This window comes from Corvus hawaiiensis, chromosome 2 (genome assembly GCF_020740725.1).
Source record: "Corvus hawaiiensis isolate bCorHaw1 chromosome 2, bCorHaw1.pri.cur, whole genome shotgun sequence".
Classification (NCBI taxonomy): domain Eukaryota; kingdom Metazoa; phylum Chordata; class Aves; order Passeriformes; family Corvidae; genus Corvus; species Corvus hawaiiensis.
The window spans coordinates 37,624,968-37,641,394 of NC_063214.1; the positions used below are offsets into that span (position 1 = coordinate 37,624,968).

Consider the following 16,427-nt stretch of genomic DNA (forward strand, 5'->3'; position numbering starts at 1 on the left):
CTAGAGGTCCTGTCCTCATCTATTTTAGAAAGGCACGGGTGTCTGATTTTACTCTGTGGGAGTGCAGGGTGCTTCTCACCAGCAAATAAAACATACTTACTTCACTTTGTTTCCTAGAGTGCTGCAAGACAGCATCATCAGTAAACTGAACTAAGGGACCAAACTACAGTTTCAGAGAGACAAAAAGAATCAAAGCAAAGTGCAATGACTCATTAATCCATTTTCAGAGTCTCTTTGCCTTATTACTTCTGTTGAATAAGCACCATCTCTTTTCCTTCTCTGTATCATTTATATACCTGTTCAACTTTTACTATCATGTCCCTGTAAATGGCCTTAGATAAAAAAGCAAAATTACATGTACATTTGTGCCTTGATTTCTCTCAGTTTTTTAAGAAGGAAGTAACTGAATGGATGACAGATTGATTATTTATGGGTTGATTGCAAATACATAAGAGGCTGCAAGATGAACTTTGATTTCATTTTTTATTTTCAAGCTTCAACATAATTGACAAAGAGCTTTTCAATAAAGTAGTTCTGTTCAACTTTGCAACAGGGATGAGAAGATAAATTTCCCTCATCAGATGGAGGACAAATAAAAGAAACTGATGAGTCTGTCCCTGACATGTATGGTTGTTAAAAAGATCCCAAACTGACAGACTGCTCCTTCTGTCTCCATTTTATTGGTGACAAATTATTAAATATTTGTCTCAAAGAGCCATTCAACTTAGCAGACACAGATATACTCAGTTAAAGATATATCACCTAATGTTATAAAAAGCGAACAGCATTTCTCCCTGAATTGGAATAATTTTCTCCTGTGTCAAGTCTGTAGATTTCAAAAATTAACCTATATCAGAAAAAAAGTGGCGGGAAAAGCACAGATTTACGTAGTACAGAGACTTAAAAAATTTAATATCTCATCAAAAAGTAATAGCTACTTTAAGGCAGATCTTGGTGTGTACATCTACAGGAGCAAATGCTTTTCATTTGAATTATTAGGAGATGAATATCTTGTGCTGCTTCCAGTAATTACAGTAATTTGTGCAGAAAATGACATAGGTACTATTTGTTAATGACTGGCAAACTGTGGTCGACTGTCAGCATAAATTTGGTTCCTACACCTGAAACAGCTCGTGTACTTTGTGCATGGAAAGTGATCCATGTTTCAGGATTTAAACCCAAGTTAATATATAATGTAAAAACAATAGCAGGCTCTTTGGATCGTCTCCTTGCAGTCGTTGCAGGTTTCTGTAACTGCCTGCCTGTCTCTTGGCACTGCAGACGAGCCATGCCCTGTTACTTTTTTCCTTTGCCCAAACATTATGTGTCTGAATGTAGGATCAGGAATTAAGGTCAAGTGAACTTTAAGAGCACGAACAGTGAGTGAAAAAGGAAAAAAAAGGCTTCAAGATTTTGTTGAATTGTCTGTGGAAGAGAGGAGACAGTCAGGGAAAGGGAACTTCTCTTGGTTTTATACCAGGAATCTAGATCTGCCATGTTGATCTCATTTCCAGATACTTCTCAAAATTAAAACTTTAGAGAGCTGGTTGATTATCAGTTACATATTAATGGGAAATGGCATTTTTAGCAGGAGATGCAGTTAAAATAAATGTGGCTATAAGGGCATATTTATGATAATGACACTAATTGCTTTAAAAATTTGAAAAAAAATGGGACAGTAGAGATAATTTGATTTCCCCCTGCTTTCAACCTGCATGCGTAGCTGTACTCTAGACATTCTCACAATGCACTCAAAGGTGGTTAAATCCAACATTCTCAAGCCTTGTGCTTCTCTTGAAAGCGTGAGTTAAAGACTTGATATTAGAGTCTCCAGCCAGGAAAAGAGGGTCATAGTACTTGTGTATCTTCCAGAGCAAAAATTGCTGAAATACTGAATAAGCATTATTGTTACTACACTGTTTTCTTCCACTATAGATCTGGCTTAGCTCTCAAGAGCATTACAAACCTATGATTGTTAACTTCTCTTTCTCTCTCTTAAGCTTAGGAGAGCAGTTTTATTTTTCCCTTTTCTCCCAATAAGACTCATGCTGTAAAGGCCTATTTTTATTGACTGTTTTTCAGGTGCATTACTAGCCTAAACAGACATTTCTGTCCTACTCACTTCAGCTACTTGCTCCTGTCCCTGCATCTTTCCTTCTTCCCACATCCTTCAAATTGTTTGCAGGGCAGCAGTGATGACGTTGCACTGCTCTCCATAGGAGTCACAGATTTACAATGAGGGGCCACGTACGAAAGTGTGCTGCCAGCAAAGGGACATGTGAACCCAACACCATCCTCATCTGCCAGCTCTTACTGCTGCCATCTCTGTGAATGATGGTCAATATGCACCTGGTCTGTGATTCAGGTTAATTTGGCTTGGTTTTCACACCATTTTCAATTTGCCATCTGGCTAGAAAATTTTCATGGCTAACATAAGGCAGGCAGTGGGAAAGAAGGCAGGGAGCACATCAGAGTTGTCTTTTTTGGCACTAGTGAGTTTTTGGGTCAGCATATGACAATTTAAAAAATGCACCGTGCAACCTCCCACCTGGCTTTTTGCTGCTAATTAGAACAACTGGCTGCTTAAAATCATGAAATGGTTTGGGCTGGATGGGACCTTAAAGATCATTGCATTCCATCCTATTTGCCATGGGCGTGATACCTTCCACCAGACCAGGTTGCTGAAAACCTCATCCAACCTGGCTTTGGACACTTTCCCAGGATGTCTTCTACATCTGTAGTTGTGTATAATCCAGTTGATTTTTGCCCAAGTGAATGAAAGAGCAGGGGTGAGGATGGGATTTAAAAACTCAAAACAAAGCCAAAACACAAAGCAAAGCCAAAAACCTCTTGCAAAAAAAATGCTGGTAATGTAGAAAAAGAAGTGTGAGAAAAAACTGGGTAGCCTTTAGCAGTCCATTCATATCACATTCAGCCATACAGTCTGCTTCTGCTGTGTTTAACATTATTCCCTGCAAGATATAAATGATCCTGTCACCAGGCAGGATGATGTCTACCCTAATCAAGGATTCTGATTTTTAGTGCCTCTGGATGTGAGGATTGTTTTTCTTTGTGAGTGCACCAAAAATATACAAAAGCTTCCTGCGTGAAAAGGAAGTGACCATTCATTCAGTTCAGTTGTAGGCATATGGAGATGTGAGAAGAGAAAGGCATTTAAAAACATCAGCTATCAGCAGTTAATCCTGTTCCTAAGTGGCAGATCTTGGATTTTTCTATTTCACAACACTAATCTTCACTTCTTTAAAAACCTAATTTGTCTGGTCTTAACATGAAATGTTTAGACTTGGTGTATGGTGTGTTTATTTCCAAAAAAACCAAACTGCTTGCCATAATTCTTGGAGTGCCAGTATATGTCAAAAATGAAATAATTTTCTTTTTCTTTCACTTACACTGGTAAAATTGTGACAGTGTGATTTAATATGATTTTTAGTGAACTTGAATTCTCATTAATGCTTTAAAAGTCATATTATTGTGAATAATTAGGAAGATTCCCTGATCTTTTCAAGTCAAATTGTAAAGTATTCTTAAGAATTACTGTTGTGCAATTAGGCCACTGCTCATTGTCTATGCTTTCTGGGAATTTTATTCCTAATTAATTTGAATAAATGTAAAAATATAGAATAAGCACAACTTCTAATGAGGCTCAAAGTGTATTCTCCTAACTTGCTGTTTCCTTTCTTTTCTACTACATCTAAGGAGAATGTATCTTTAGGTATAAATATATGCAGGCAAAAAAATCATAATAGGAAAAACATTAAACTGCAAAACAATAGAAAAGAAGGGATTGTTTTCATTTGCTTGTTAGAGAACTTTTTACAAATTCCTACTAATAGCAGGGTAATTTAACAATGTGTTTTCAAGGATTTATTAAAGATTACAGAAAGATTAGCTTTACTGTTATGATAACGTAAACCAATGCTTTATCTACTGTACCTACAGCATGATTGTTCTTAAACATGCACTCACTGCCTTGCAGCTTTATTAACATTTGCATCATAATCTCAATTTCCCATCATTTCCTTTCTGGCTGGAAATGTAAATGATTTTTTTTTGAGCCAAGGAGTGTAACTTTGTCTCCTGAGAACAGATTTCTTTCTTTCATGTTGTAATCTAATAAATTTGGCTACAATGTTTGATTTTGATGCTGCTAAGAATGAAAAAGTAGTTGGGAAAGGGTTGTTTATATGTGCTTCTGAGGCTGCAGCTGAGTAACTTAGCAGGAAAATCCCTGAAATATCCAGATGATATTTTTCCATATTCTGGGCTCATCTGTGTTTCTGACTTCTGTGGGTCTCAGATGATGTTGATGAACCCTTTGTGTCCAAAGAGAAGAGGTAATGCTTTGCATTCCCCTGCCCCCAGCAGAAGAGCAAGCTCAGAGAATGTGGTGGTGGGCAGGGGTTTTCCAGGACATCTCAGCAGGAAGCTGTTTTGGAACAGATATAAGGAATTGTAGTTAGCAGCATGGTAGCCAAATTTTAAAATTACATATGCTGAAAAGCTGCTTCGATATTCTCAATCAAAGGCATGAAAATCAGTCTGCCATCACTCCATCACCAGATAGCAGCTACCACCAGAGTCTCTCCTCTTGAGTTGTAGCTGGCTGCCATTTTTCCAAGCTTTCAGTCCTTCAGAGAACTCTTTGTGATAGTATGAATGTGCATATGCAGCAGTGTCTTGAAGCCATTTTAATCTCAGTGAGATTAATATCTCTGTTTTCATCAAGAATGAAGGACACACCTCTGCACAGTCTTGCACTGGACTGTGCAGCAAGTTTGTGTCACTATAATGTTTTAAATGTCAATGATATTTTTTCTTTTTGTTAAATCAAGAATATTTAAAATTAGATCTAACCATATTATTGAAGTTTATTTTAAAAATTTGAGTTTGCAGAACTAAAAATTAATGCAGGTAAAGGCAAATAAAAGATGAAAAATTTTACTCTTTAATTTCTATTAAAGCCTCAACCAAAATCTCCATACAGAAAAGTATCAGTGATCATTTGCAAGGAAAGGATTCTCTTTGATTGCTGTATAATCCCAGGTGCCAAGCAGCATCCAGCCATAGCATCTCTCGTGGACACGCTGGCCATACTTGGTGGGAGCACTGTGTGTGCTGCTCAGTTTGATCCTCGAGTAGTAGGAGGCTGTCCTGTAATCTGGCATCCCTGGTGCTTCAGTAGTATGGAGAGGTGATGCACTGGCAGCTGGAATGTAGGGATTAATGGAAATATTAACTATAAAAATGGCTATGGGCAAGAACAAAGGAAATGTGTGAAAACAGTTGGATAAATACCTGAAGGCATGAATATATAATGCCATACAGTGTTAGGGGAACAACCATTTTCTCTTTGTGTAAGGTGCTTTTGGACAATATTCTTCTTACCTAGTGGCACTGTACATCATTTTTATTCTATCTGACACCAACTGGGAAATAACCCAAAACACTAGATATTTCTGAAAGAAAATGTCAAAACAGTAAGGAAGATGCTTGAAGTTTTTGACCCAAGGCCATTAGAAAGAAACACCAGATAACAATATGCTGTGTTAGATGTGTAGGGGCTTGGGCCTTCTTTGTGGTCTAGGCTATTATCCAGTTGTGGGTTACAAAAAGAGCCCTCTGAAGTGATCTGGGGGCAGGGTCTGAAACAAGAATTAACAATGGCAGTGAAAGTAGACAGCTTTTAAATATGTTATGAATATTAGTAAAAATTTTATGAATCATACTGTACTTTAGATTGACTTTTTCATCCACAGAACAGAATGTAGTCAAATTTTATTTACATAAGTCCTTCTGGCATAAACTGTCACATGCATCAGGCATAAGAATTGTTATAAGAACTCACTCAAATAAATTGATACTTGACTCTACTGCTACAAAACGAAGGAGATGAGAGAAAGTGACTTCATATACTTGGGATTAATAGTTTCTCAAGAACTAATTCATAGGCTGACAAAAAAAAAAAGAGAGAGCTCTGTAGAGGAAGATCTGTCCCTCCTTGTAACATCGTGTAATTATTGTGACACAAATTTTAGTTTTTATTTTGTGATGTATTTTATTTTTGTATGCACCAAATAAAAGAGGAATCTACTGTCAATAAGGAACAATAATCATAAGTCACAGTTATAACAAGCATATTAAATGTCCACAGTTGTGAGGTTATTGTAAATATGTGCTGTATGTGTCCTCTAGGAAAGCTGAAATTGGCAACAAGAGGCTTGAACAAAGGGCATGGGGAGACATTCCCTGCTATTCCTTTGTTTATAATTAACATTTTTGTAGTTTGTTTACTCCTATAAACTGGACATAACAGTGGTACCTGTCAAAACAAGTCAATCATTATATCAGTCAACGCATTTTACTTTACCCATGTTCCTTTCCTCTCTGCAAGTGGAACTTGATTCATTAGAAACATGGATTGGACTTCATTATTCCAGGTTTGACAGTTTAAACAATAAAACAAAACCAAGGTGCATCTTTTGTAGCTGAGTTGTAGAAGTGCTGGTCCTTGGAAAGGCAGGAGCTGCCCCACTTTGAGTTCCTCAGTGCCATGTCCAGTTGTTCGCAGGAGCATGGTCGATGTGTCACATGCCACAGAGCAGCCAGGCTTGCAGCATCAGGGAAGGGCCTCAGTGGGGAAACTTGTGGCATGGGGCCTTTCTGGTGGTATTTTCTGTTTTGCTGCATGAAATAGTTTCTTAAAATCTGAATTCACACAGTGATCTGAAGCAAATCGGTTTGTTTCACACCTGTAGAAAATAAATGTGACAAAAAGCAATGAGAGACCGTGTAGGGAGAAGTAGTGACATTTATTCATGAAACCTCTGAATAAGTTAACCATCTTCCTTTCATATATTTCATTCACTCTCCATTTCATCCACATCCCCCAGTATGCATGGGCTGTGGTGGTCTGGCTCACTTGTGAGTGACACAAAGGACATGGGACATCAAGCCCTTACCACATCTCCTGGCATTTTCTTGATTGGCAACCAAGGACTGACTGATTTTTGGAGAAATTATTTATACCCTCTAGGAATCTACTGTTGCTATTGGTGGTCCTTTATATTGAATATACTCCTTTCTTCAGTCTCTGAGTCTTAGACAAAAGAAGCTGCTCATTTGCCGTTTTTTTTTCATTTAGGAAACACACGTCTTTATTGAAATGATCTGCTTCCCTGTTGGGCTTACAGGCAAGAGAACGGCAGGTGTCACATGCTGCAGTTTTGCTGCCAACATCCCACTGTCATGGTACAGGGTCTTCTGCTGACAAGACACCTGTTCAGTGGTCTTACGGAGTCTGGACATTCTTTCCAGGCTTGACAAAAATGACTCATTTTGATTTTTATTGCTTGGAATGCTTTGTACTGTCGATACACATGATTTCTCTAACCTTTGGTCTTTCTTCTCGTGCTTACATTCATATTCCCATTCACACTTCATTTGTTGTTATGATAATATTTCTGTTAAAAGTCCTATGCCTGTTGTGGTTTCACTAAGTCTATGCTCACAGGTTGGTTATGAGGTAAGGTATACTGTGGTTTAGCTAGGAATTAGGAATTACCTGTTTTATGTCTCTAAAGCACACTGTTTTGGTTAACTACCTGAAAATCAAACACTTCTTAACTATATTTTAAGGTTGTGACTTAAATGCTGCTTTCTTTGGCTTCCCCTTTTTGGGAACTGTGAAACTCATGTTGGATTTCTATCCGAAAATCCTCATTCTGTTTGCTGCTTTAAAATAAGCTTGTTTCTCTCTGTAGGATAGTAGCAAAAGGCAACATCCGTTTTGGGGTTCTGACTGAGTTTCTTTAACTTCACTTCTCATTAGAAAGCTGACATTACATAGCTGCAGTTGATCTTTTAGGCTCCCTCCCTGGTTACTGCAAAGCAGTATGCCCGCAGTGTAATTCACCCACTGTGTCTTAAACAGAGATTTTATTATTATCACATAGAGGCAACTTTGCTGGACTAATTATACAGGGAGCTTCCAAGCCTACTTTTACCAGAAAAGCAGTTGGAACATGTTATGTTTTTAAAATAGAGAGGTATGTAAAACATGTATCTGGTACAAAAAATGATGCAAAGTAGATGTTAGTCACAGTATGGTTTTTTGTTTTTTTTTTGTTTTTTGTTTGTTTTTTTTTGTTTGTTTGTTTGTTTGTTTTTTTTCTGAAATTGATTGAGACTTGGGAAGCCTTAGAATTTTTCTTCGGCTGCAACTCTTTTTTTCTTTTTTTTTTGCTTTGTTAATCTTTCAAATATTTTAATGGGGGTTTTTTTACTAATAATCCCAGGAAAAGATATGACTGAATATATTTGACTTATTAATAGCACCATTTTTTTCTGTAGTTTCCAGTTTTGATGGAATAGCTTTTGTCTGTCCCTTTTCCTCTTTCTGATTTGAGTAATGTCCTGTTTCATTGGATTATTACACATTCACAGGATCAGTGATCAGAGGAAGTGGAAGGAAATGAGGTTTGACTCAACTTTCCTAGTTTACACATTGAGTCAATCTTATATGGGCCTACCCTCTTCAGTGATTGTGCACCAGTATTAAGTCCAGCTTTCTCTCTTTTTCCCTCTTGAAGTAGTCTCTTCTTCACTGAACCATAGAAACATGGACTAGTTTGGATTAGAAGGTATCTTTAAGGTCCAACCCCATCGTTCACTAGACCAGGTCGTTCAACGCCCTGTTCAACCTGGCCTTGAACAATTCCAGGGATGGGGCATCCACAACTTTTCAGGGCAACCTGTGCCAGTGCCTCACTACCATCATCCTAAAACATTTCTTCCTCAACTCCATTCTGAATTTATCCTCCGTCTAATTCCTCTTGTGAGGAATTTGAGCACTCTGTCCAAGCTCAGCTGTTTCTATGAAGAAGATTGCACATCAGCCAAAGAGGAAGTGATCAAGTCCTGATCTTCTGTGTTCTGATAGAAATGTTTTCCTAACCAAAAGAGTCAACATGAAAAAGGTTCTGCTATCAGATATGCTGTTTTGGTTTTGGGGGGGTGGGGGGCTGGGGGTTAATTCAATGGAACAGTGCAAAATACCATTTAGAAAACATACCTTGTTGATTTGTTCCCAATTGTTTGAATGATTCTCTCCTTTTAAAACAGAGTAAGAATCTGATATAACTCTAATCTGATGTAGTGAGTGACCAGGGATGCATACCAGCGTTGAGCAAACCTTTCTGAAGTCTTAAAACAGAAACCCTCAGTCTAAATGAACTCAAATTGTGAACTTTCATAGCACAGATCTTCCCACTCATCTCTTCCCACATCCAGACCCCAGCCTTCAGAAACCAAAAGTGTGATTCACCTCATCTCTTTCAGTTGTCTTGCTGAGATGAGATGAATCATGCTTTAAAAGCTCTTAATGAATTTTCATTTATCATTCAGGTAGTATAAATGATAAGCATAGTTTTCTGATGTCATTTGGCCGTATGAATACTACCCAAAAGTTTTTGTGTCATATACTTGCCGTGTGCCCTAGCAATTAGCAGAAGTCATTTAAATAAAATTAAATGGGCCATTGTTCCATTCCCTGTTCTTTTCAAGAACAAATCTTTTAAAGAGGGCAAGTATGATTAAGCAATGAAATTAAATCATTATTGACTGACATGGAAAATTTTTCTCTTCCTCAGTTTTTTCTCCAACCCACTCTCCCTTTGCTCCCCACAGTGTTACCTCATCTTGTTCTGCTCTTTTAAACCTTTCTATAATCACTGCTGGTTTTTTGGATGCCCAAAGTCAGACCCTGCTTATAAACACAGCGTAGGCCCACTCAGTGTATCACATCTAAATTTTATGTAGACTGTAGTAGAAAAAGTTATTCCTTTCATGGTAGGTGAGCATCATGAAATGGGAGTAGCCTGTGTTAGTGCTCTTTTGTTCTATGGTTTGTATGTCTGTTGTGCTACAGCCATGCAAACAGCAAGCCAAGCACCCCACTCAGCACTGCAGAAAATGCAAGTGATTATCTTGGCTGCTACTTGCTTGTATTGCAGCAGGACCAGGCTGAATTAGGACCCTCTTTGTGCAAAGTACAGGCCAGTTGTGTGTCCAGAAATGACCTTGCCCTTTACACGTGTGCAGTGTCAGTAAAGGGAAGAGAAGGGGATCAAAGCACACCTAATCTTCCCGAGGTCATGCCCTAGGTGAGCAGTGGAGCTGAAGAAAGCCCTCTGGCTGAGGTCTAGCCTACTCATTTTCTCCCACCATCATTCTGGAATACTCTCAGATCTTTACTGGTAGAAGCCTATACAGATGGAGTTTGGATCAAATTCATTATAATTATGTCACCAAGAAATATTATTCAGTCATTGTTCCTTGTCCACAACTAGTGTTTTAAATAAAATTTCCGTTCTTGATGTTTTACTAGAATATCTTTTCTCTTCTTTCTTAGTAGTCTCCAGAAAAAATTTTTCCATGCTGAAAAATTGTAATCTTTTAATTCTTGTAGTGACAGTAGCACATAAACAGTAACAGTGATTGCCAGCTTTAGCTGGAAATTCAATAAAGCTTTATTTTAATTACCCCATACTTCTGAATTAACTTCATGTGTATTGTTAATAGTCAATTAATTAAGTAGTGTTTCAATCTGAGATATAAATTCAAAGGTTTCTTTTTGTAATTTACTGCTTTGGCACTATCCATTAAGTAGTCCATTTTGGTATCTGACCTCACATCTTTTTGAAGCTAAAATAACGATCAGATGAAAATAATGTGGGGAAAAAAATTTAAAATATTTAATTCACTCAAAATCCCCCTATCCCTGTACTCATACAGCTGCTAAAAAAATGTTTTGTATATTAAATATACTGTCCCTTAATTTTTATTGTCCAAGCAGTCTCCCTTTTGAGTTTGTGATGAAATGCCAGATTTCAGGCAACTCACTTTTTACTACTGCATTTTACTGCTCAGGCTACAGCTACTACCAACATGTTTCTTTTCGGAATGAGTGAACAGCATAGATTTCATAGATAAAACCAGTGATTACTCTCTAAATAGATATAACTGTTTTTCTGTACAGCTAAAAGAGAAATCCCTAGCTGAAGCAATAATCTAAGCAGGTTATTGTCAGTAACAGCTTCTCTGTTCAGCTGGAAGTTCCCATTAGCTATACAATCTCTGAAAAGTTAGCTGTATGAAGTTAATTTTTATGGGAAATCAAGCACAGTGATTTCTGTCTTTTCTTTGATTGAGAGATAAAAATGTTCCAAAAAATTAAAGCAGTGATTTCTCTATATGTGCAATGTGTCAGAGGATAAGAAATACAGGAAAAGGGGAGAACTGTCTTTTTTTCTTCCCCCAACATCTGTTTATTTTACCTTCCTTTTCTTGAATCATGTCAGCATGTATTATTGACATTGTTCCAAAGTTTGGGATTTTGAGTGTTTATCTAGGAATTTCACAGATCACTGAATAGAAATTACATATGTACAAAGGACTATTGCTTTCTTACTTTATGTATCCATAGCCAAAGATTTGTGTCCTAGAAAAAAACCCACACTTAAAATCAAACATCTGCACCTTTTCTCTTTTATTTTCAATGACCCTTTACTGTGGTACTACATAAATTTGCAAAACCTGTGCTAGACCTTTCCAAGTATTTTTCAAATTGTGTGGACAATCAGAGCATCTTTCATTTTGTTCTGACAGATGGTGATGTATTTTATACCAATATTTAACAAAATAAATTCCAAGTTTCAGAGTTTTATTGCTGGCCATGGCAAGCTGGGCCATAACCTCTTGACGTAGGCTGCACTGGACCCCAGTGAGGAGGGTGCATAGAATCATCACTGTGATGCAATTATTTTTGTCTCTACCTTCCATTGTGAGTGACATAGAATTTCCTTACTCTAGTTTTGTCCCTGACCTTTCAGGGAAAGTGAAAGAGTATGCTGTTTGTAATTTTCAAAGAAATACTCAAAATTTACAGTGTATATGCTACTCTTCCACTTCTCTTTAATGTTAAATGTTGTATCGCTAATGTTTTGTTTACAATATCTTTTCCAGGTCTGGGATTCAGTATTGCAGGAGGAGTGGGAAACCAACACATCCCTGGAGACAACAGCATTTATGTCACCAAGATTATTGATGGGGGAGCTGCGCAAAAAGATGGGAGATTGCAGGTTGGAGATAGACTTCTTATGGTGAGTATGACAAATTTAAATCACATTTATTTAGCTGAAAGTTCATATAAGGACTTTCATTCACCATACATCTTTCTGGAGTTAACCAATACAACTGCTATAATAATTATATTTCCATCATCTTAATTTTTCCATTTTTGTCATATATTTCTGAGACTAAAGTTAACAAAGCATTCCTCTGGAAAACTATCATTTTATGAAGGCAGTGTATTATATTTCTTTGACAAGCCTTTTACAGAGAAGAGAATAAATGTATTATGCACATAAGTGACAAGGCAAAATGCACCATAAATCTTAGAAGACTTTAAACAAATTGTTTTTTCAGGTAGTACTGATTCTACTGTTGTAAGCAAATTGAAAGCTGTCAAAATGTGCCTGTAACTGACTCACATGTAGCAGTACATTTCAGTACCTGTAGGAATGCTTTATCTACATGTTCCATGTAGATGTTAAAAAACCCCAAAACATTTCGGAAATTTTCCCTCGAGGAAGTGTATTCTTCTGATGGAACTCAGTTCAGGAAATTTTTTCTGCGATGTGCTGTGCTCATTCATTGTTTCTCATAGATAATGCTTTCCCACTCACAGTTTGTTTAATTCAACATTGAGGGGGATATCCTGGCCCTGGTGAATCAGCACAAGTTCATCTATGTCAAATTGTATTCATGTCAATGCATTTGCATAGATTTCAGCAGATAGAGAAATATTCTTTTAATAAGAGAAATGAAAAAAACCTTATACAGCAGTAACCTTGTTTTGTGATGTGTTGTTTAAGCAGTAAAAAATTGCTGCCTGCAAAGCTGTGCCTATTTGAGGTTTTCTTTATTGGCTAGGGACCCTGTGTTCCAGTCACATAGGATGATGACCAATAATTTATACAGAGTACTAAACAGTACTGGAAAGGCACTTGGTTGCTGGGTTGATGACTCCTTGTCTTCTTTAACCCAAGTGTATAGATAAAACAGCTTAAGAATCAACTGGTGTTAGCAAAATCAAAGCAAAATGAAACTAGAACTCAAAATTTCTTTGGCATTTTTTATTTGCAGAATCTCAGCATAGTAAAATTCAAGTCAATGTTGGAGAATTTAGTTTTGGCTTTTTTTTGGTGTAGAAATGTATATTTTTATTTGCCTAATATGCGCTTCAGTTATTTGCAACTTGTTGCAAATCCGCTTCTGTTCAGCCGTTGCCTGTTGGTTTTTACCCTAATGAGAATTCCTTGCAGTTTTTGTGTCATCCACAATTTTTTGTTACTTTACTCTTAATTCCTTCCACTTCACATGAGATAGTAAATATATATATATATATATATATATAAAAGAAAACCAAATAGATACAAACCCCCCACATTCACCCTCCCCAGTGTAACTTCATCAGAACGAATTTGAATAGAAATATAGTATTTTATATACCACTGTGAATAAGTTAATTCTTTTCAGATTTTTACAGGATTAGTCTATTAAGCATCTCAGCCCTAAATCTGTGATTCACTGCAGTCAGATATAGATGTTTCTTCATCGTGACAAGTTTATGCTTCTGAAAATGGGCAGAGGTCATTTGCATTGTGTTTGATGTCTTTGTTCTTTCCTTTCAGTCTGTACTGTTTCTTTACTTAGTGTTGTGTCCTTTTATCACGGCATGTAAAATGAGCAAAAAAAAAAATCATTCAAAGTATTGCTCACCTCTAGTTATGCACTTCCAGACCAAGCTTTTCACTGTTGCATAAGAAAATACTAGTCAGCTTACTCTTTGTATACCTTAATCATTGCATATTTGGAGATATGTGCACAAGATCAAAATCTTTTTCTAAAATTCATGCAGATTGCAGCCATGTTTCCTGATTCTCTCCAACAAGACACGCTGATTTGTTTTTAACTTCTGTACCTTCAGTATTTTTCTGTCCTAATTTGTGAATTTTCTGTCATTTCATGGCACTAACTTCATGTTCCTTTATGAATAGTGAGTGAAAGAATTAATTGCTTTCTTTTGGCAGTGTTTCAACACAGTATTACCCTTGTCATCTATACAGTCCTGCTTCACTGATTTCTTATTGATTATACATTTGAACAGTTCCTCTTTTTCATTTTTTCCTTCTCAGTAGTGCATCCTTTCTTGATCTTTGGTTTTTTCCATCATTTCTCTATAGACTTTAAGAGAATTTGTCATCCTTCTGGAATTCTCAGCAGCTGCTGGGTAGCTTGTTTAATTTTTGTATCTGCGTTTTGATAATTTTGTGTGAAACGCTTTCAGGTCCCGAAGAATGTGCAAATCAAATTAATTTAAATTTAAGATGTAATAAAAGTGTAGATTCAAAATCAAAACTAATATTGAAATTATTGAAATGTAAAACAAGAAGGGGCCACCTGAGCATTTTGCAGCTTGATAACCCTACTGTTATTAAATGAAGATTGGCCATAGTGTGGTAAGCATTTCAGAAGATGTATTATGTAAATAATACATTGTGATTATTGTGAAATCTGTACCAGGACATGTTAGGCAGTTATGCTTCTGTGGCACTAAGCCTGCGCTTAGGACTCCTGAGCACTTGCACAGGAAAATGCTCCATTGTATAATAAGCCCGAGGTACCTGTTTGGAAAATTACTGGTGAAAGCATGTTTAACCCAAAAACTGAGTGTTTTTTCTAGGTATATATGAAAGGAGAAGACCAGAGCTCTTCTCTGAAGACTTAACAGCTAGGAGAAAAATACTCCCTCACTGTGTTCTGGTGGTAATGCCTGTGGTAATGTCTTGTTCTGCTGATGGTAATGCCAGTGGTGAGAATCCCACTGCAGTGGGTGTCTCAGAGAGGTCACTTCTCTCTCCTCTGGAAAGGAGGAAAAGTAAATCATATACAGAGAGCATCACAGACCAACATGGTAATTCAGAGTCAGCTATAGGGCCAGACAGGGTTGCTTGGGGATTTATCCAATTGAATCTCAAAAATCTCCAAGGATGGAGTTTGCAGAGGCTTTCTAGGAAACCTGTTCCACAGCTCAGCTGTCCTCCTGAGCAAAATACTTTTCCTGATAACCTGTTTGACCCTCTCTTGTTTCAACATCAGCCTGCTGTCACTCATCCTGTTACTACATGTGGCTCTGAAAATCTTAGCTCTGCCTTGATGATCTTCCTATAAGCACTGGGGGTCTGTTATTAGTTGTCTTCAGAGGAACCTCTTCTCCAGGCTGAGAACACCGAGATCCCTCATATTGTGCTCACCAGATCCCCAACCATCCCAGTAGTACACCTCTCAACTTGCCTCCTTTTGTTATTTTTCCTACAGTGCAGGAACCAAACCTGAACAGTTTCCAGGTACAGGCTAATGAGTGTGGGCTATTGGGGAATAATCCTTTGCTGGTTCTCCAACCTCTGCTCCTGCTTATCCAGCCCAGGGTGCTGTTGACCTCTTTGCTGCCAGGACACACAGCTGGCTCATGCCCAGCTTGCCATCCGTCAGGAGCCCCAAGCACTTTTCCATAGAGATGGTGCCAGGCTGTCAGTGCCCAGCCTGTGCTATTGATGGGGGTTAGCCTGTGCCAGGGCAGTACCTACTGTTTCCTCCTGCTGAACATAAAGTCTTCTTCAGGCCCTTCTCACAGTCTGTGGCAGTCCTGCCTTCGAGTATCTCACAGTGAAATGAAGTGTCACCCCCAAACATGATGCACTTCTCACCTCCTCAAGGTCACTGCTATTGATGATCAGGAAAAGCTGAAAAATTGTTTCAGTTATTACAACTCAGATGATAATTACTTTTTTTTAATCTCATACCACCATCTTACTTTGGAAGAGTTAGTTATCTAGAGAATGAATAAATGAGAGATCAGTATAAATGTGTGTGGTTTTACTAGTATATGACAACACTAATGGCTAGAAGCAAGGCATTTTTCAGGGAAAATACTAAAACCATTAGGGTTTATTAAAAAAATTAGTATTTATCTTTAATAACTATGAGCTTTTCTAAAATACATCTCCTATGCCAAAATACCCTTGCATGTTTGGGGCATATCTTGGCCCATGTAGTCACAGAGATCAGTGATTGTCTATAACAAGAGATTTAATTTGATTCTGTTTTCTTGATGAAAACATGAGGAAAAAACAGGAGTCACTTTCATTTTCATAAATTTATGCTTGCTTTCCATCCAATTCCATTCTGAAAAAAAAAAAAGTGTTATTTCATAGGACTGCAGTGGCGTTGTCATTGTGCAATTGTTGATGTGTTCCTTATAGGCTCCCCTACCTCCCCTACCAGTA

General features: G+C 37.5%; 1 protein-coding gene across 29 annotated transcripts in view; it reads left to right on the forward strand.

Annotated features, from left to right (window-relative positions):
• Window positions 1-16,427, forward strand: part of DLG2 (discs large MAGUK scaffold protein 2) — a 1,000,200-nt gene that overhangs the window by 707,428 nt on the left and 276,345 nt on the right. For all 29 annotated transcript variants that reach the window (XM_048294433.1, XM_048294432.1, XM_048294434.1 and 26 more), the window contains one exon: window positions 12,043-12,179. In XM_048294433.1, the coding sequence (XP_048150390.1) occupies window positions 12,043-12,179 (137 nt within the window). The remainder of the gene's footprint in view (window positions 1-12,042; window positions 12,180-16,427) is intronic.